The sequence below is a fragment of the Nyctibius grandis genome, chromosome 5 (assembly GCF_013368605.1).
Source record: "Nyctibius grandis isolate bNycGra1 chromosome 5, bNycGra1.pri, whole genome shotgun sequence".
NCBI lineage: Eukaryota > Metazoa > Chordata > Aves > Nyctibiiformes > Nyctibiidae > Nyctibius > Nyctibius grandis.
Window position 1 is genome coordinate 54,272,879 of NC_090662.1, and position 20,110 is coordinate 54,292,988.

The 20,110-nt window shown below is 41.7% G+C and overlaps 1 protein-coding gene across 1 annotated transcript; it reads right to left on the reverse strand.

Moving 5' to 3' along the window:
- Positions 1 to 707: 707 nt before the first annotated feature.
- NDUFA12 (NADH:ubiquinone oxidoreductase subunit A12) lies at positions 708 to 17,664 on the reverse strand. The gene is made up of 4 exons (XM_068402094.1): positions 17,530 to 17,664; positions 13,096 to 13,178; positions 12,622 to 12,709; positions 708 to 984 (listed from the first exon to the last, which is right to left on the reverse strand). Exons 1-4 carry the CDS (start codon positions 17,616 to 17,618, stop codon positions 804 to 806), a joined length of 441 nt encoding a protein of 146 aa, XP_068258195.1. The 5' UTR covers positions 17,619 to 17,664; the 3' UTR covers positions 708 to 803.
- Between the last annotated feature and the right edge of the window lie 2,446 nt (positions 17,665 to 20,110).

Here is a 20,110-nt window from a genome sequence, read left to right on the forward strand (position 1 = left end):
TGAAGTTGCAAACATTTTTGAGAATAGCTGCTGGTACGCTTTACTTCTCTAACTCCGGAAAAAGTGTGCATTCTCAAACTTCCAAAGACCTTTAAGGCAAACAGCACGTCCCAAACCCTCGTGAGAACATCTTCTAATGAATTTCAATAACAGAGAAGCAATAAAAAAGATTTTTTGTGACAGGGGTCCCTCTACTTATGGCTGAGTTCCCTTAGAGGGTGAGATGTCATTTGATTACTGTAGCCTTACACGTTTTATATTATGTATCACACCATATTGTAACACAGCAATGCATGCATACTCCTGCACAAAGAATTTAATAAAAACGATAATCCTTGATCAGCCTTACTATTCTAACTTGTCTTATAAATATTTAAAGAGATGGCTTCCTAAAATAGTACATGAATAGTACGTTATTTGCCATGCACAGACTATAATAGGATAATGTTAAAGATGAGAATCCTGTATTTCAGAATTGTATTTGTATTCTGTTGAATGGTACAAAAGTGAGAAGTGACTGTCACAGGAATGGTTATCATGCTAAAAAGAGTTTGACAGCTGCTTAGGTGAAGACAAGATCCACTGACAATATGACAAAAAGCCCAATATCTTGATGAGATTAAGATTTGGTCATGATAGTCTGTCCCTCTACTTCTTCTCAATGGTTTTCTCACTTGTTTTCCCCAAATTCAACAAAACTAAACTACAGCTGTTATAGGAGGCTTTATTTTGAACAAAACCAGTGAAAATACAATTTACACTGAAAAGCCAAAGCTGTGGCAAGTCAACATTTCTTCTTGTTGTTATTTGCTAGCTGTTGTAGGTGGGATCCACTCTTGTATCTTCTTGCGAGTAGTAGAGTAAGGTACGTACTGTCCGGGAGTGCCACTCAGATTGAATTTATGGTTCTCCCAGATAAATTTACGAGCAACTGGTGGATGAGTAGTTGGAGGGTCATCCGTCATTGAGTGAAGCCAGCGATGCCTTAAGAGGAAAAAGAGACATTGTTATTAAGGAACATTACATGATCTGTAACAAGCCTTCCTCCTGAATCCCAAGGGTTCTCCTCTGAAGAGACAGTATTCATTTTGAGGGGGGAAAACCCCCTAATTTTAGTCTAGTACGACTTTGAATGAGACTACAGCATACTGCTTTAAAGAAATTACCCAAACACAACTGATAAATAACAGTTCTGCTTCCAAGCAACTGAAAGCACACTCAAGTCTGAATTTCCTGTTCCTTTGTACGCTTAGTATCTGGGCATGGAGTATTTCATTGTTACGTGTTTGTATGGCCTTAACCAGCCAGCCAGGTCAAGGCAGGCACTACAAATGACAAAACCACAAGGTTTGGTTTTCTTTTCTGGGTTTTTGCTGTTGGTGGATTTTTTTTTTTTTAATTACCAGAAGACTATGCTGCACAACAATTTCAATACCATCTCCAAGGCATTCATGAGGCTACCACTTGGGAAGTGGATTAATGATGCAAGTTCACCTAAAACAATTGCGTAAATGTTTACTGACTGCACAATGAAATGATTAATACCAATCAGTAACAGAGTAATTACCAAGTGATTATAGTGATTATTCTTTACCTATGAACTAGATGTCAACCCTCCCCTGTGCAAATAACATTAATGATCAAGCAAAGTACTTTCCATAACAATTTACTGAAACACTACAGCAGGGATCAACTGAATTGATTTAATCCCATTTCTATTTCAATGCCCAAAGCAATTTTCAAACCTGAATAACATTTTCATTAGCTGCCATGTACTTCATACTGTATGCATGCACAGTTATGACAGAAGTAAGGTTATGACTTTTTTTTGCAAGCTTATGTATTTTTTACTGACGTGGAATTAAAGAGGCTTCTGCTAATCAGCTTTTGCCAAAGACTTTACCTAAAAATAAGAAGTCTTCTGTTCCAGTTGTTGAGAAAGCCTAAAAAATTGCATCTTCAGCCTTTAGCAACAAATCCGGCACACTTCATTTACAGAGCAAACCAAAACCACGATAAAAGTAGTGAGAAATAGACACATGTGTTTGACTGACAAGTATCTTCTACATCTGAAAAGGTCTACAGAAGGTTGAATATTTTTCAGTCAAATAGCTTCTAGACATTTATTTCAGAAAAAGAAAAACTCATAGCTTTGGATATAACTTTAGTACAAAATCTCACTTCAAAAAAAGTATCAGCCATATGTTCATTTTCTATAAGGAAAAAAAAACCAAACAAAAAGCGCAAAGGAAAGCCACAGGTTGTAGGATGAAGGACTGCTAGGAAACTGGCTTGAATACCAAACCAGATGGAACCATAAGATCCTTTAAAAGTAAGAAGAAAAAGCTTGTTTAGAGGTAAAGAATGGCTTCCTACAGGAAAAATCATCCACTTATGAGTCTGAAAGTTATACACACGTTCAGCTAAAGTGACCCAATGCAACACGGATGGGATGGGGATCCCTCTCTTCCTCCCCCACTCCTTTGTAGTTCTGGCATCATTTGAAGTATACATTTCCCACTACTTTTATAAAAAAAAAAGATTATGGGTAATGATTTCTGTCTGGAAGAAGGTGGCCCCATAGCATTACTAATCATGCTGTGGTCTGAGGACACAGGATCAGGCCTTGTTCGATTTTAAATCTGGTATTACCAGCCTCTGAAATGCCCCGGCCACATTACAGAAAGCTCTGACCTTAGGTGAACTTGCTCTCCCAATTCACAGCCATTAGAATTCTGTGTACTACTTGAGATATCACGCGTCCTCTGACGGCTAGCATCAAAGTTGGCAGAAACACTGTAGAACAGCCAACTTGACAGAGGTGGGATCATATGCTTGCATGCAACAAGCCAGCTCTCCATTGCTAACACAAACACACACACGGTTTGTGGCATGGGAGGAAGGGGAAAAGAACGGTCCATGTGTTCATATACACTCTGACAATATTGACTTAAGTACTGCATTTCAAAATGCTTCCTAATATCACTCCAGAGGAGCCTCAGCTTTTCAAACCTGCTTATTGTACACACAGAGGCAACTTAAACTCACACATCCTCACGTAGTGATGCTTCTGGTAATAGAGGATAGGGATACTGCAAACAAGATCCTGTTTATGCACCTGACACCATGCCTCACCCTCCACCTGCTCTCCACAGGACATACAAAAAATTGTTTTCTCAGACAGAAATGCAGTTACAAAGTCCCCGAAAGACAGGCTGGAGCAGGTGGAGCACAGGAACTCTATTAAAGCTCAGTTAAAATCAACTAGATTTCAAGCTTGCATGATGTCTGGCACCTCTTTCATTACAAGTGTACTTACGTCGTACACTCACACCTTGAAACATCAGAAAAACTATCACAATACTGACTTATTTACTCATTTAACTCAGAAGACAGAAAACAAAATAGTTTTATCCTGTCATTTAAACGATTGTTTTGCAGCTTTTCTAAGACTAAATTTCTGAAGTCTAAAAATACAGTGTTTTGCTTTCAGGATTTTCTGAAGTTCTGTAACATCAATGTGAAATTGGGCTCAAATTTAAATAGATCAGCAAAACGAATTCTGAAATACCATTTTCTCACTGGAAAGTAGAAATAAAATTGCTCACCTACGAGATATGTCAGTACAGTCACAGGTACTGAAATACCAGAAGAGATTTCAAGTCTCTTTAAAACTCCATCCATTATTAAGTACCCTTATATTCAACAGTTTCAGGGTGTAAGCCTGGTCACAGTAGATTCCCCTTAGAAGCCCAACATGTGACTTATAAAAGCATTTTGGTTTGCAGAGAGTCTGTTCTCTCAAATAAAAGCTCCCACTCTACACTTAGGCAAAATATGTAAAATCTGAGAACTTCACTTTGGGAATAATTTCCCCTTGACAACCTCCCTCAAAGAGTCCTTTGAAGCCCTGATGTCTCAGAGACTCTACTCCCAGATGATCAAGAAAAGCTTTTCATGCAATAGATTGAGCAGCATGAATAAAGAGATTTGACGTCTTCCAGATGGCCAGATTTCTATACAAACTCTGCTTATAAATCCAGGCATGGAAAAACAGGATTCAAAAGCAATTAATGACTTAAAACCTACAAAGAATCAGACTACTTACACAGAGTGAAGAAAATCAGGAGGATAGCAGAAGCCCTGAAGAGGCTGAAGCAGCTTCTTAAATCATGGAGCAGAGTCATTACCAAGCAGACTGAGGCTCGCAAAACCTCCGGACTTTTCCTTGGGTGAACAGGTGAAAGACACCTCAAAGCATCTTCAAATGGTCTCAAGACTATGTAGACTTTTCTCCCAAGTCTTAAACAAATATTTAAAAGCAAGGAGATTTCAAACTGAAGCTACAAGGGACTGGAGCCAATTATATGATGTACAAGCTGTCAAACAAGAACCAATGCTACACAAACTCTGTAGCTACTACCATATGTGCATCTGTAAGGTTCAGGCACCATCTATGTAAGTTCAGGACGTTTGCCAACTTGCTAGCATCCAGTTTTTTCAACAAGTTAACCATGTTGCAGTAAGACAAAAGAGAAGTGAAGATGTGCATTATGGTCAAAGGGCAAAAAGTATTTCAGTGCTTTCCCAAGTACTTTAAGAGAATGAGAAATCAGGGATTTAACTGACTGGCATAGAAAAAAGCTTTTTTATTTTGAAAGATAGTCTTCACTTATTATTCCCAGTCTATGTATGGGAAGAGAAGGAAAAAGAGACAAGAAACATGTTTTTATTTGTGTACACATGGGAGATAATTTTGATTTCTCATGCAAGCTACTATAAGATATCATTGCATAGTAATGACGATACCAGACGGTTTAGTAAAAGTAGGCCTCAAAGTAGGCCCTAAAAGGCCCACTCTGTGTAACCTTTAAACAGAACCAATTTTCCTTTCAGTAATTTTCCTTTCAGCTAAAATAACTGCACTTTCTGAAGCTAGCTGCATGTTTTGCAGTCAGTGTCTGCTCCTAGGACTGATAACACTTAAAGTTATAGTTATCACAAAGGAACTGGTGAGAATGGGATGCAGAAAGGCTCCTGCTTGTGCTTATCCTTAGGGAAACCAAGGTCTCTGTTAAATTCCTCACTAATTATGAAGAAGGGCCAGAGATAGACAAGACTGGGAACAACGTCTTTGTAGTGTCTTAAATGGCTTGATTCACAACTCTGGCACCAGGAGAAGAGATAAATCCTGTAGGAACCAGAACAGTATCTTTTCCTTGGAGCCACCTGAGTGTGTCAACAGAAAGGCATCAACCACGCCCCTTCCCCCAATTTAGTACGCATGTGCAAAGACAATTACATAATATATTAGCATATGCATAAGTTTTCTTGGAATAGGTGGGCTTTTCTCGGGAATTGTATGAATATTCATTTTTCTATAATGTATATAATAAGCGTGCTTTTGTCCCTAGTGGACTTGTTAGGTGGAGCGATCCCCCATGTCCCTCGGCCGAATAAAGTAATGCCTGCTCGCTAATGCTAAACCCAGCATTAAGGAGTTTTAATCCCAATTTTGGTGACAATGAGACAGCATCCCATTTACCTGAAAACACCACACCAGCATTTATTCCAGTTATAAAACTCACAAATTTATCGTGAAACCACTGAAAGGATGGAAATTTTACTCCCCCATTCCTTTTCAGTTCAATCTTTTTGTTTTGTTTTTCCTCACAGGCAGACTTGAGAAGCAGCAGTTTTACAGAAGAATAGCACATTTCTTTACATTTCTTAGTACGTCAGCACTTTAAGTCAGAGATGCTACATTTCTCCCTCCTTCAGCTGTCAAATCAACTAACAAAGTTAGAAGACTATTAAACTGAAGTTAAATTTGAAATACTTCATTGTATCAAGTTAAAAATCCCAAAGCTCCTTCCAAAGATGTCAGATTTGCACCATAAGGAAATAAACATCAAAGTACGAGACAAACATTGCACATACATAGGACAATGCTGACAAAAGGAAGTGTCCCTGCAAAAGCAGAAAATTATTCTGAAATTGCAGTTCTTCTTCCCCCACAGGACATAACATATTGAAAGAACAAATTATTTTTAACTAGTTTGTATACACAAACCAGTTGTCACTTTGTTTTTGCGAAGTATTTGGCCAAAACACAAACCAAGTTACATTAAACCAGAATAAATGGTAAATTTATAGAACGCAGACAACCATGAAAGGCTTTGAAAGTGATGCAAGAGAAGCATACCTCTAGCACGCAGCAAGATATCACGCCTTGACTTGCACGGACTTTATATGCTCTCAAAAGCAAGCTTTACTCCACAGTATAACCCAGCTGAAAGTGGAAAACTGGGTTCCAAGTTGCTGAACCTCCCAGAATCCTTCAAATGTAAACTTGGGCTCTTCCAAGTTTCAGCTGCAGGAGTATCCTGATCGCTGAATAGCAAATAGGAGCCCATGGCAGGAATAAGTAGACACATAGGGAACTTTTGCATGAGATGTGAACATAACCTGAAAATCAAGACTGATAGAGGAAATTTTGGGGGAAAAAATGCTACTCTCTCCTCTGATCCCAAACAGATTAAGGACAGTAAGATACTCAGTCCTCTCCCCTCACCTTGTTTCAGTGGAAATAACCAACAAACCCTTAGATGTGAGGATCAAAGAATCCAAAAACACAAGTCTGGAAGGGATTTAGCCACTCTGCATATGCTTCAGACCCAAGGAACTATCAGCTACATCCACGTCACTCCTATCAGACAACTGCTTAAGTCGTTACAGAATTGCTGTAATACTGGCTTTCTCATCTCCAAGTCATGCCAGTGAAGATGAGTAGAATTTTTTAATGGTAAGGATAGCAATGTCCAATCTGTATCTCTTCTGTAATTTAAACCTACTGCTTCCTATTCTACTCATCCATCTGTGAAAGATGGACTATGTATTTTTCTTCCGCAAGAGATTAAATGCTTCAAGATTATACCCATAGCCATTCTGTCTCCTTTTTAAGCAACCCCAAGTCTTCCCAACTGTCCTCAGAGGTCTGATTGTTCCTGCTGCTCTTTCCTATGCTTCCTCCACTGGTCAAGCGCTATACCCTGTATAAGTCTTCCCAGCAATAAGCAGAAAGGGTCACTTTGCATGACTGCAGGCAGTAATTCTTTGTGCTTCTCAGGAAGGCACACTTCTTTCTCAGCAATATGATAATGTGGACTTACTCAACCTGCCATTCCCATAAAACCCAGGTCATCCTGCAGCACTGCTAGTTGCTCTCCTCCTGCATACCACACAATAAGAGGCTGCTGGTGCCAGAAGAGCAGAGTCCTGGCCTCCGTCTCTACATCCAGCCATATGATTTCACTCCTCCTTTCCCTCCTGTGATCACAGAGTGAGACAATGCAACTTGCCACGTTGCCAAACTTATTAGCACAAATAATCTGCAGCTGGTATAATAACATTCATTTAAAAAGCAGCACTGAGCTCTTTGATTCATCTATCTATATTTTACACCCCTACTATTTCACTTCTCTGTGCAGCCTTTGATTAAGGGGGAAAAAAGCTAACACCGATTTGAGCACAAATAATCTGCAGCTGGTACAATAACATTCATTAAAAAAGCAGCACTGAGCTCTTTGATTCATCTATCTATATTTTACACCCCTACTATTTCACTTCTCTGTGCAGCTTTTGATTAAGGGGGAAAAAAAGCTAACACCGCTTTGAGCACACTTACTTACTAACAAACCTGCCCAGAACATTTCACCTAGGCCTCAGCTTGCCCGTGATCCAAATCTGCTTCTACCAGGGCAAGTGGGAGGGTAGATGGAGTGAACTGTAACCCCTATAGCCCTTACCCTAGGAAGAGAGCAAACTACATTATTATCAAGAAGTACACATTCAAGATAGCAAGTTTTCACTATGAAAACTCTTTGCCCGTGAAAATACTTTTGGCAGCCTGACTAGTACTTACAAGCTGCTCAGGGATTCCAACGGAGTCACATATTCTTAAGATTAACACTAACATTTTCTTCCCTGAAACCTTTCAAAAGCTTTTCTACAGAGCCAAAACTATAAATATTAAACCTGAAAGTCAATTTACCCGTACCATCTTCCTGCCTGGTTTTTGATTATTTTTGTGCGAACAGGAAAAATTTTTGCTTGTAATGAGTGCATCTGTACATAAGTTGTGACCATGTGTGAATGTGAGCACACGCATGAAGCAGCATATGCCAATTGCATAAAACAGTATCACCTGGGGTTCCTGGAGGTGATTTTTTAACTGCAGTATTTTTAGGTTGGGAGACAAATGAATGAGGACAAAAGGTGATACTGGGCCTTCTAACGTAATGGTAAAAAGGAAATGAGCTCAATACACAGCCCAATGATTACAGTAATTCTGTAATAGAGACATCTATGAGAGCACTAAACAGAGTTCATACAGGCACTGGTATAAACAGATTTAACTTCTATTGTTTATATGTTCACAGAGCACACCTGATCAGTATGTTCAAAAATGCAAGTGCAAGTGCACTCATTTCCAGCAAACAACATGCTCTGAACAGCAGGAGACGAAACAAGTATTTTGGCTTTCTTAACTAAGAGTGGAAAAGATGTCTTCACGTAGGAAAAAAAACACGTGCCCATTATGTTGTATAGCATTACAAGAAGATTAATACTAATTATTCCCAAAAAGTACTGGAGGAATTAAAAAAAAAAAAAATTTCCTTGCCTCCAACAAAGTAGATACCATCATTTTGATTCTGAAGATCAGAAAAGAAAACCTAGAATAACAAAGAGGTTAAATAACACAACTAAATCAGAATAAACCACAAGCCTACATATTCTGGTATGGCAACATTTTAAAAAAGCAAAGGACTCAATTCCCTGTATAGTAGACATATGTCAAAACAACTCTCTTGATTTCCTTCAGACTGTGATTTCAGTACATCCGTTGTCAAAAGACATTACACCAACTATTTCAGAATACTGAAAATATTCAGTAGTTCCTAAAAATGGTACTACAGTATGTTATTACATGAGAGACGTTTTTTCTTGCTGCTTTTTCCCTTTCTCCAATATCTGACAGAAGGTAAAGGGTAGCTAAATGACCTCCTATTTTACTTTTTCCAGACAGCTGTTTTCTGAACTTTTCAATATACCAAAATGTTTTTTTCCAATTCGCCACGCATGAAATGCAAGGTCCACCTGACTGTATTTCAACAATCATTCATATTCCACAATCCTGAAAGCACACAACTGACCACAAAATTATACTTCAAGACACACAGTTGTTTCTCGACAACCAGAAACATGGGGAAGAACAACTTGTAGCATGACTGAAAAAAAAAGGAAGAAACTGTTTTTCCTACACATCTGCTAGCGTTCTCTGTACTTCCCAAGAAAACAGTGTAATCAGTAGGATAACCTGTAGTGTAATCCTACATACAGTAGGACTTTTGTAAGAGTACTACAAAATCATTACAAACTAGTTAGCATTACTATTAAAAAACAGGAAAATCTGAAATCTCTAAGTTAGCCCTGGTCTTAAAGCTCGATTTTGTTAAAAGTGTCATCTTTAGGCATGACAGTGGCAGAATATTTTCTGAAAGTAACATCAGCACAAACAATGTAGTAAAACCTGCTTTCACCTGCAGGGGGTGGGAACAACAACATAACCACAAAACGCTCTACTGAGCTGAATGAACTAAAATCCGGAGTCAAAAATCAGTGTTTAGAAGAAGTATTCACATCACAACCCAGCTGTTACAATGGTACTTTATATACTTCCACATTGTCCCAAGGATGAAAAACTTGTCTCAACTTTCCATCTGTTGAAAAGAAGGCTAGTGCTTTAAGAAATAAACACTTTTTTTTACAACTGACAGTACAGATACTATTATACTATGGACCAAATGAATCTCTTCGTTAACAGAAGTAATTTCAAACAATCTAATTTATTTCCAACGAATTTCTGGGCCCAAAAAACCCACTCATTTCCTGCATAGTTGCACAACCCCAGTGTTACATTGACAGCAATTTGTACAATATATTAAGTCTCAATTCAGAAGTCTATGCCATGTTAAAAATTTAAGAGAGTATACCATCAGATGAAAAAAAAAAAAAAGTCTTAAAAGACAGCATTTATTCCCAGTCAAAATACTTCTGTTTTTAAAGATGTATCTCAACAGCATAGAATTACAGGTCAGTGATTTAGATGGGTCACAAAGATAGGATTCCTACATAAGAATAAATTTGTATGTCCCATGGGAACCTTAGATGTTTAACAGCAATTAAAAAACCCCAAAAACTGAACAGTACTGCACAACTAGGTTTCCTGACAAAAATACCTTAGAACACAGGACTTTACCCTTTCGTGCCCTGTTGCAGTGAGCAGTCTTGAAAATAATGAAATCTTTACTGTTTCTCCCAGGGCAATTTTTTCCACAGGGATAGAAAAACAAGTTTTTCTGCCTTGTTGAGAGATATTAGTTGTTTAGCTTAAATAAGTAAGTTTTAAATAGAATGAATCACTTAGACTTACAATATTGTGTGATTTAGTATGCTGTTTGCTTAGCTTTACTTAGCATGAGTAGCTAGATTTGCTGAAGTCTGAGGCAGCAAGCTGGGGACTTTCACCTAGATACGCTTTTGACTGGGAAAGAGTTATTTTTCTCAGTAATTTTCCTAGTAGCTCATACAGTGCTGTGTTTTGTCTTTAGTAGGAGAAGAATGTTGATAACATACTAATGTTTTAGCTGTTGCTAAGTAATGTTTATTCTAAGTCTAGGACTTTGTAGTTTCGCATGCTCTGCCAGCAAGCAGGTGCACAAGCAGCACAAAGCAGAAGACAAGGAGGCTACAACCATCAGTAGAAGCTGCAACTCGACGAGGTAAGAACAGTTAACAGCCTGCCTGCCTCTAGACAGAGGGAGAATCCAATACGGTGTTAGAAGACTCCAGACCAGAAATCACCATTGGATTAAAAAGGCGTGTGAAGAACACATAAAGAGCGCGCGAGGGGCAAGTGCATAAATTGTAAGGGTGTAACTGCCCAGGGATTTCTTTGTTTGGGGTCCCTCTCTGAAGGCACCCAGCTTGAGCTGACCCTGCTGCCATACCACTCCATTAAATTATTTATTTTTATAAAATTCAACGCCTGATACTCTGCTATGGGAAACCTAGGGTCCTGAAGGAGGAGGAAGCGTGCCTGAAAGTGAGCGCATGTGAGCAAGGAGTCGAAAGGGGCACCTGTCTGCTCTCTGGAGTCACCCGCTGTGAAGGGTCTCTGGTCCTAGCAGTCAAAAGTCTCGGGTGGTGTGTGTGTGACTCGTTGAATGGTGTGTGAATGCTCGGGCAGCGGCTTTTCCCAGAACAACCTCACTAATTTATGTGATCTAATCAACCTACTTAATCCTAGAAACATCACTTTGATACTCAGGAAGAAACTCTTTATTGAGGTTTGTAAGGACACAATAAACGACACATAAGCACGAGCAAAGGAAAAAAAAACCAACAAAACCCATGCCTCAAAATAAGGAAAATCTTGAAAACTGGCACAGTCTGTGTGAAAGGATAAAGACTAGAACCAAACAACAGTTATTATGCAGATAACAAGGAGCAGCCCCGCACTAGCAGGAACATGTTAGTTTTAGAAATTCTAATGTCACTTCTAAAAAAAAAATGCCATTAAGCTCTTACTGAAGAAGACAGGAAAAAACATTAACTGCATTAAACGTCATTTTAAGGCTGGGAGAATTTGAAACAAAAATGACTACCTAGACAGTCTACCCACACATTTCTCGAATGTTCTAATGAGAGCCACAGTTTAGCAGTTTAGATAATCAATCTCAGCCTTGGCAGAGAACATCTATCACAGGAATAATAAAAACCAGCGTTCACCTACGCACAGTGTACCCAAGCACCTCTTATTTCATATCACCTTTGTGATATCAGCTTTGTGTCTGAAGTGCTATTCATATTCCTTAAGAACTGGGTACAGATTGTTGTTGCTAGCACACACTGTTATTTTATTTGGTGTGTGTTTCTCCTGAGTTATTTAGAAAGAAAAAAAAAGTTTTTAACGGTGCGTGGCCAGAGTCCTTCTGAAACTCAAGGCTGTACAGAATTACTACTGAAATGTATGAACAGAAAATACAACCTTGAAAAAAATTATAGTCAAACAGCAGTCAACATACAGAGCATCCTGGCCCTGTTAATGGCTGTGGATTAAGGAATGTTGTTCCACCATTGCTTTATGTTCTTTAGGTTCTTGTCGGGAAAGGATAATGAAAATATTTTTGCTACCTCTGGCTGCTCAATGTTATTGTAGGCTTTGCCAAACCATTAAGATGGAATCACAACCAATAAGAAAAATTGGAAGATTGGCTTGCCCTGTTCAATTTGGCTGGCAAAATGCTTTTCTCATTCCAAGAAGCAGTGAGTGCTACTGTCAGGACAGTAAGCAATGTAACGTTATGAATGCAGTTCAAAATTAAAAGTAATCAGTCTGAAATCTTCCGGTCATATATAAGATAGCTGCATCCAATAAAACTTTATTACTATAAAATTTGTGTGTATTTTTTTTAATCTTCTGCTTTGTAATACAAGAAAATATACAAGCAATTACACAATTGGTATCTGTCCACATTATTAAGTTAAATGGTTTACCATTCAGGGGGCACCATACTTCCATCAACTTCCCAAAATGTATTTTTGCCATTCATTTCATTAGTATAGACGACCCATCTGTGTCGACCTTAATTAAACAAACAGAAATATTGTTATTAGCTCAAGAAAATAAATTATTTTCATATAAAGGAGAGAATTCATGAAAACACATGGAAAAGTATTTTGACTAAAAGTATCTACCATTATGGGCACTGACTTCAAAGTCAGTAGAGTTTTTATTTTTCTAAGTCTTCTGTGTTTTCACTGTTACTGCATTTTTATATGGTTGAATCTAACGCTCTCACAAGGAAGTGTGTACTGACAGAATTTTCAGGCAGAGAAACAAGTTTGGACTCACACAAGTCAAGTGTGAGGAAGTCGGGCAGGTAACAAGTTATATTTCACTAGCAGAAACTCCACAATCTATACAAAGTTGGACGGTCCATCAGGAGGTGTTCATACTAGCACACATACCAAAGAAGTTTCTTCTGTCTTCATAGTATTTGTTTCCGTATTTGTCAATTCCTATCAGCGTACCGGTCTTCAAATCGTTGACCCTGTGAATTTTCAAAACAACAGTTTCAGCTGACATCATCTTAGAATGAACTTGTGATAGAGATTTCTTAGGGGTTGGTAAAAATCTGTAATGAAAACTCTGAAACACATATATGTAAAGCTATTCAAAAAACTATTAAAGCTTAAGGACTGCAAAACATGATCACCAATTCCTGCAACTAATGTCAGCACGCCTTTACTGCGCACCCCACTGACAGGATAATAAAAGACATACAAAAAGGCTTTTGTGGACTATTATTTATTTAAAAGCTCTTTACAGTGGAAGATAAAGCAACTCTGCAATATAGCACAATTTAACACCCACCAAACCTTAAACGCTGTGGAAAGGAGTCCAGAGACTTCATTTACCTACTTGAAGATGTTACCATCCTTCTCAACTATTTGTTACTACCATTTCAGCTTGAACTGCCATGGAAAGTGGTCAGTACTGAAGCAGCTTAGGAGATCTCACACGTCTGCATGGGCACTAACCTCCAGGAGAGGAATAGTAATATTTTAAGCCGTTGTAGCTGCTTGCCAAGGAAATGCATGCTAAACCCTAAATTACAACTGTTACTTTCTAGCTTTTGCGTAACTGTGAAAGATGCAAGCATTTACCCTGCCACTCCAGGAGACTTACACGGACCCAGATAAGGTATATACTAGTCTCAACTCTTCACAGAATCACAGAATGTTAGGGATTGGAAGGGACCTCGAAAGATCATCTAGTCCAATCCCCCTGCCGGAGCAGGACTGCCTAGGCCATATCACACAGGAACGCGTCCAGGCGGGTTTTGAATGTCTCCAGAGAAGGAGACTCCACAACCTCTCTGGGCAGCCTGTTAAAATACAGAACATATTTTAACATTACTACACATACCAATAATTAAATTGAACCTATGATTGATAAAACCTTAAAATTACTGAAGTGCTCTTTTCCCCCTAGATCTGCATCTTTGCTTTCTTTTTTACTGCCATTTATCCCAGGCAGAACTACATAAGGAAAGTTTACTCTCAAAGGTTTTAGTTGCTTGTAGTATTATACACACTCTCAACTCAGTCCCAAGTGACAGAAGGGATGTGCACGTGCATGCTCCCTTAGTTGGGAGTTTAACTATATAACCCACAGATAAAGTTTTTTTGTTGTCTTTTCTCCCAGGGTGCATGAAAGTGGTAATCACTCCACCACGTACCCATTTTAAACCTCTGAGGTCCCAGGCAGAAAGATTCTCTGACACAGCTCTCCTCTGTCAAAGAAACACTCAAAGATCTCTGTCTCAGCTATTCAAGCCCAAGCTCCCAGCTTCAGAAAAAGAATAGCCATTTCACTGCTGTTCTCCCTTCCTTCTTCCCCTCCCTTTCTTGTCAGGGTTCTTATGTCCTTGTCCTGACTTCATGCCCCGAACATTGATATCAAACATTAAGAGGTATATATGGCTTCTAGAGGACATTTTCCAGTCAATTTCACTGAGTCTTGAGTAAGGAGGATGTGTCCAGGCACATAGGCTCTTAATAATTTGAATTCTACTGCATAAAACCTGTTCCAGCCTCCTTAGTGGGAAGCACATAGAGAAAAGCATGGAAATTCAGAATAAAACCCTTGCAAGAAAGAGTCTCCTGACTTGGGTAAATCATTTTTCCAACTTCTCAACAGTTACTTCTTAAGCACACTAATTGTTGCAAGAAAGATACATCTTAATTACTCTTCCTGTAAGTGCCAAGTCTGCTCCTTGAGCTGGGACGAAAGATTCAGTGGCTTGAAAGGTGAAGATGGGGCAGCAGCTATGTTTGTGGTTGGCACGGTTATGTGGATCTGGTGTGATTCTCCACCTAGCACACCTCTCTTCTAACTTCGGTCTTCCAAAAGAAAAAGGAGAGCACTGCCTCCTACCTTGCCTGCTCCCTTTTTCTGCACGGTAGAAAGATGTCAACATGGCCTGCGATCTTTGATTCACAAAAGCTCCTTGACAAGATATTCATCAAGATGTGCTTAGGAAGGGGCACTCACATGAAACCTAATATTCGAACTCTTCTACACTTTTAATTGCCCAGCTCCATTTCTTCTTGAGAACTGCCAGTGTAATAGCTACAGCCTCAGAAGGGAAACAAAGCGGAGAAAACAACTTGGGGAGGGATGACAGAAAATAATAATAATAGTAAAATACTAGCTGGAGAAATTATATATTGTCTTAACTTATACTGCTTAACAGCTTGAAATTTCCCTCTAAAAAGCTGTGCAAGAGGAAGGTCTATCTGAGCTGCTTTCTACAGTGGAGATGGAAAAGCCAGAAGCTGCCTGACACCACAGCTAGTAGGAGTACAAAGACAAAGTCAAGGTTGAGACCTCCCAAAAGTCAAGCTGACTTCAGAAAAGCATACGATATTGTGCCAATAAAAAAATGAGAAAATAATTTAAAATGGTATAATAATTGCAAAGGGAGCAATACCTTGACCGACAGGAAGAAGATAACATGCTCAGCTGAAAGAAGGAATAGAGAGCTGATTGAAGGTTACAAGTGAAGTTCCATAAAGAATGTTGGTATCAGTAGCCTTATTTAGCACTTCACAGGGTTCCTGACCAAACCAAAACCAAAACAGAAACCCCACGCCCAAAAAGCACAAGGGTCTGACAGACTATGGCATGACCATACAGATGAAGGTCACATTATTGTACAAGATGTTCTGTACTGTCTTCAGGGCTCCAGTGATACCACCAGAATGAAATTCAATGGCATGCAGGTCATAGCACAAGGTGATGCACCTGGAGACTAGTAAGACCTAAAGCACTGTGTGTGTAATCACAAGGAAAACAGCTGGATGTCACAAGGCAATAGTGAGCTGCCAATTAAGTAACATGCGGGGAAAAAAAGACAAGCTGATCCTAGGATGTATCAGGAGAAATGAGCTGTCTTCCGTGAACAAAGCAAGTACTAAAGCCACTGTATGAAAATACTGATGAGGCCTGATCAGCAACCATGTAAATGTTATGTTTAACTGCTCAAAACAGATCACTTTAAAGTACAAGAAATAACCTAAGAAGGGCTATTATTATGACTGGGGAAAAAAATCTTCAAGAAGGCTCAGAAAGCTTGGCTTGTTTATTCTAGTGTAAGAGAGCCCTTGACACACAGCAGGGAACTTTACCTTTGCGAATCCTCCCTATCCCATACTCTGACTTCCCACTATTGATTATAAAAAGGCTTTTTGGCTATGTGGTCAGGCCTACAACATTCACTGTACCCTGAAGAAATGTCCTATTACTTTTTCAAGACCGGCTACAAGGATTACACAGGTTACTGACGCTGCCGAATTGGGATCACGTACGTTTCAGACTTCCACCCTACATCTCATCAAGGACCTGAATGAAAAGAGTACCTTAGTAAATCTGCAGCTCCTCCTATTTGGGAGGAGCTTCAAGCCCACTGCATCACAATTCAAAATACTCTTCACAAGGTAGAAATGAGATGTGAGCGGGGGGAAAAAAAAGAAACAGGAAAAAGTTTAAAGTGGGTGAGTGCAAGGTTCTGTGCTTGGGCAACAAAGTACACAAGCACGACTGGAAACAAAGGCTGAAACTAATTCTGCGGGAAATGCCACCGGGGCTCAAGGGCACCCACAGCTGAGCGCAGGGCAGCGGTGACAACGCGTCGCCAGAGGCACGCATACGGTTTGAAGCGTTAAAGAATTACAGCCCATAAGGCGGGTGAAATAATTCTCTGCTTTACACCGCAGGACTTCAGCAGCAGCACGGCTTTCGGATTGGCACACGGGACAGTCGAAGAAAGCCGCCGCCAACCCGAGGTGACCCGGAGCAAAGAGCCGGCGGGCCAGCTCCGTAGCGGTGCGCGGAGGCACGGGAGGCAGAGCGGTGTCACCGCGGCGGACACGGCTGTGAAGGGCTGAGGGTGGGCACCGGGAAAACCTGCCTGGGCCACACTGACAGCCCAGCCTGGAGGAACCCACTAAGATGCCAAAAGAAAACACCCGCCGGAGCCCGCCTGGGGAACGCTCCGACCACAGCACCCGCTGCCGGCTGTGGCTCCGGGCGGCGAGCCGCACCGCCCCGGCACACCGCCCCTCGGGGGAGCGCTCCACGGAGCGGCCTCCTCCCGAGGCCTGACCCGGCACCGCGCACCGCCCGGCGAGAGGCAGAGCCCACCGGCCGCCCTGCCGCTGCAGGGAGTGGCGGCGGCCGCCCCGCGTCGTCCCCCCGCCCCCGCTTCGCGCCGGGACAGGGCGCCCGCGACCCGCCCGCCCGGCCGCGACCCGCCAAGGTGACCCCGCGGGGCGGCGAGGCGGGAGCGGCGAGCCCCCCCCCGCCGCCTGCCTCGGGCGCGCCGGGCGCCCCGTTACCTCAGCAGCTGCCAAAGGGCGCCGCGGACGCCGCCGTGGCCGCCGAGGTGCTTCAGTGCCCGCTTCACCACCTGCACGTACTCCGCCATCTTGGGGCGGTGCCGCCCGCTCCCGGCGCCGCCGCCGTTCCGGCCCGGGCCCGCCCCGCTTCCCGCCCCTCGCCTCTCGCCCCTCGCCGCAGGCCGGCCCCCTCGCTGGGACAGCGCCGTGTTGTCCGCCCAGCGCCGGAGGGAAGGCGGCGGGGTCGGGGCGTAGTTTCACCGTCCGCCATTTGCGTGGTGGTTGCTCACGCTCCCCGGCAGGGCTGGACGCGGCTGCGGGTGGGTGCTCGGGCCGCGGAAGCTGGGCTGGTTGAACCCGGCTTCTGAGGCCGTCCGGGCCCGCCGTGGCTCTCCCTGGCCTGACCCTGAGAACGGGCAAGGAGGGAGATTTGCTGCCCTGCCCAGCCTGCGAGTACGTTACTCCTGATCCTGCCTCAGCCTCGCAAGCAGCACTTCAGCCATCCCCTCCTGCTGTGTGATCCACTCGGATGAGGAATATGGCTCCGTCTTCCTTGTTAACTCTACTGCAAACAGTTGTAGGCTGCGATTAGATGCCCCTGACCTCCTCCTCACCAGGCTGTAGGTGCAGGACTCCCTCAAAACCCAGCTTCACAAATGCATGTGTCCCTGGCTGTTGGCCATTGCAGTAACCTTCTGCTGGAGCAGGATCTCAACATCCCGCTTGAACAGGACCCTGGTATTCCAGGTACCGCCTCACCAGTCAAGGGGATGATAATGTACCTGGACTGGCAGACCCTGCTTCTTCCAGTGCAGCTAGCATGTGGTTTGCTTTGTTTATGATAACAGAGTGACTATCCAGAAACATCCAGCAGTGAGATCCTTCTTCTGGCCTTTGGTAAGGTTGCTGAAGGGTATTTTCTGATGAAGACAAAGAGATTTGGGCTTCCAATCTGCATAGTCTAGATCCAGAAAAAGAGCATTTGCCTATTGCTTATGTGAAGATCAGCAAGAGACAACTTCCGGGTGGGGAAAAAACTCCTTTCTTATAGAAATGTCTGCTGTCTATCCCTTATTTCACACAGGTCACAAGATCTGTGGTAAGAGTTAGCAAGGCTGGCAGTAAGGAGTCCAGGATTGCCTAGGTCAATGCGAGATAGGGGAGGTGACATCTCACCCCATGCAGACTGTGGGTGATGGTCAAAGAGCTTAACAGTCCTGCCTCTCCCTGGCGTTTCTAAACTCCGGCAGGCCATTAAGGAACGTGTGTCTCTTATCTTGTCCACCTCTCCACCCTGCCATCTCTCTCTTGTCCCACTGCCTTCTCCTGGTTCTGCACCAGCAGGAAGAAATGTTTTTGTTCACTATGGACATTGGGAGTACTTCTCTGCTGTCGCTGCAAGGCTGGTCTGGCAAGGTGCAGAAACTACTTTTTACTGACCTTTGCAAGGCGAGGGCTACACAGGCCAGCCAAAAATAAATCCACAGTACCTTGTCAGAGCAGGCAGGACCTGTAAAAGCACCCAGTAAACACATCATCACTATTGCAACCAGCACTGGCTGATCAACGGAGCCCAGCTGTCAGTCAGTACCGAGAGGCCAGGCTGCTGGGTGGGAGCTGACACCAGCGGAACTCTGAATTTGGGAAGGGACAAAGCAGGAGTCGAAGTGAAAAATGAAGTAGGTGGTGTCAACCTTGAAAGGAAAATGAGACTGGGAAAAAGGTCTGTTAACCAAGTTCACAGTGTGGAAATATAATACCCATTTCAACATAAAGTCTAGTGGTCTAAGTTTCCCATTCAAAATTTTTTAATTTGAACACAAGTGATTTTGTGTTCAAACACAAAACACAAGCCCTGCTGATTCAGTGCTCTGTCCGCTAACCACAGCATCTGTTTCGTGGTACGTCTTAGGCTTCAGTACACTTGTGGCAGGTTATTTGCATTTTCACAATCAAAACTCTTAAAAAATCTATGAAATATATTAAAATATACCTAGATAACTATACATTAGGTAGAAAAATGGGGAGGAACATTTACAGTCAGAATTCACTCATCGTCTGTAACTTCATACACAGAAACCATTATTTTGATATAAACTACTGACAATGGAGTGGAAAATATGAAAGAAATGTAGTCTATATTAGGTCAGTTAAATTTTGAAGCATTGGATAGGTTCAACTCTTGAACCAATTTCTAAGCTTATTCCCGATTCATGTAACTGGGATCATTTTCATTGACTGAGAGATAAGTCCATGAGCATTTTCTCTGCTGGTAGTGAAATAACATCGGGGGTTTTTTTTCCCCCAAGGGTTAAAATGATGTGGATCACTTCCGTGATCCATGTGGCACCGTGGTTCTTAGACTGAGACCAGCGTGGAGGATAGGGCATTGTGACACAAAGCTGGAAGAAGGGATCAACTTCTTAATGTGACTTTGATCCTACAGAAGATTTTGTGGAAATACATTCTTAGTAGCAGGAACATTTTACAGCATCTTCGAATTACATTTTGATTTTTCTTTGTACTATTTTTCTCCATTAATTGGGTCAAGTGAGATCTCCACTGAGAATTTCATTAGCTC

Excerpts from the sequence above, each read along its gene's own strand:
- NDUFA12 (XM_068402094.1), bottom strand. The coding sequence starts at position 17,618 with ATGGCGGAGTACGTGCAGGTGGTGAAGCGGGCACTGAAGCACCTCGGC. Across the intron at positions 13,179-17,529 it reads GCCCTTTGGCAGCTGCTGAG|GGTCAACGATTTGAAGACCG; the intron begins GTAACGGGGCGC and ends GAAAATTCACAG. Across the intron at positions 985-12,621 it reads AGTATGGTGCCCCCTGAATG|GCATCGCTGGCTTCACTCAA; the intron begins GTAAACCATTTA and ends TTTCCTCTTAAG.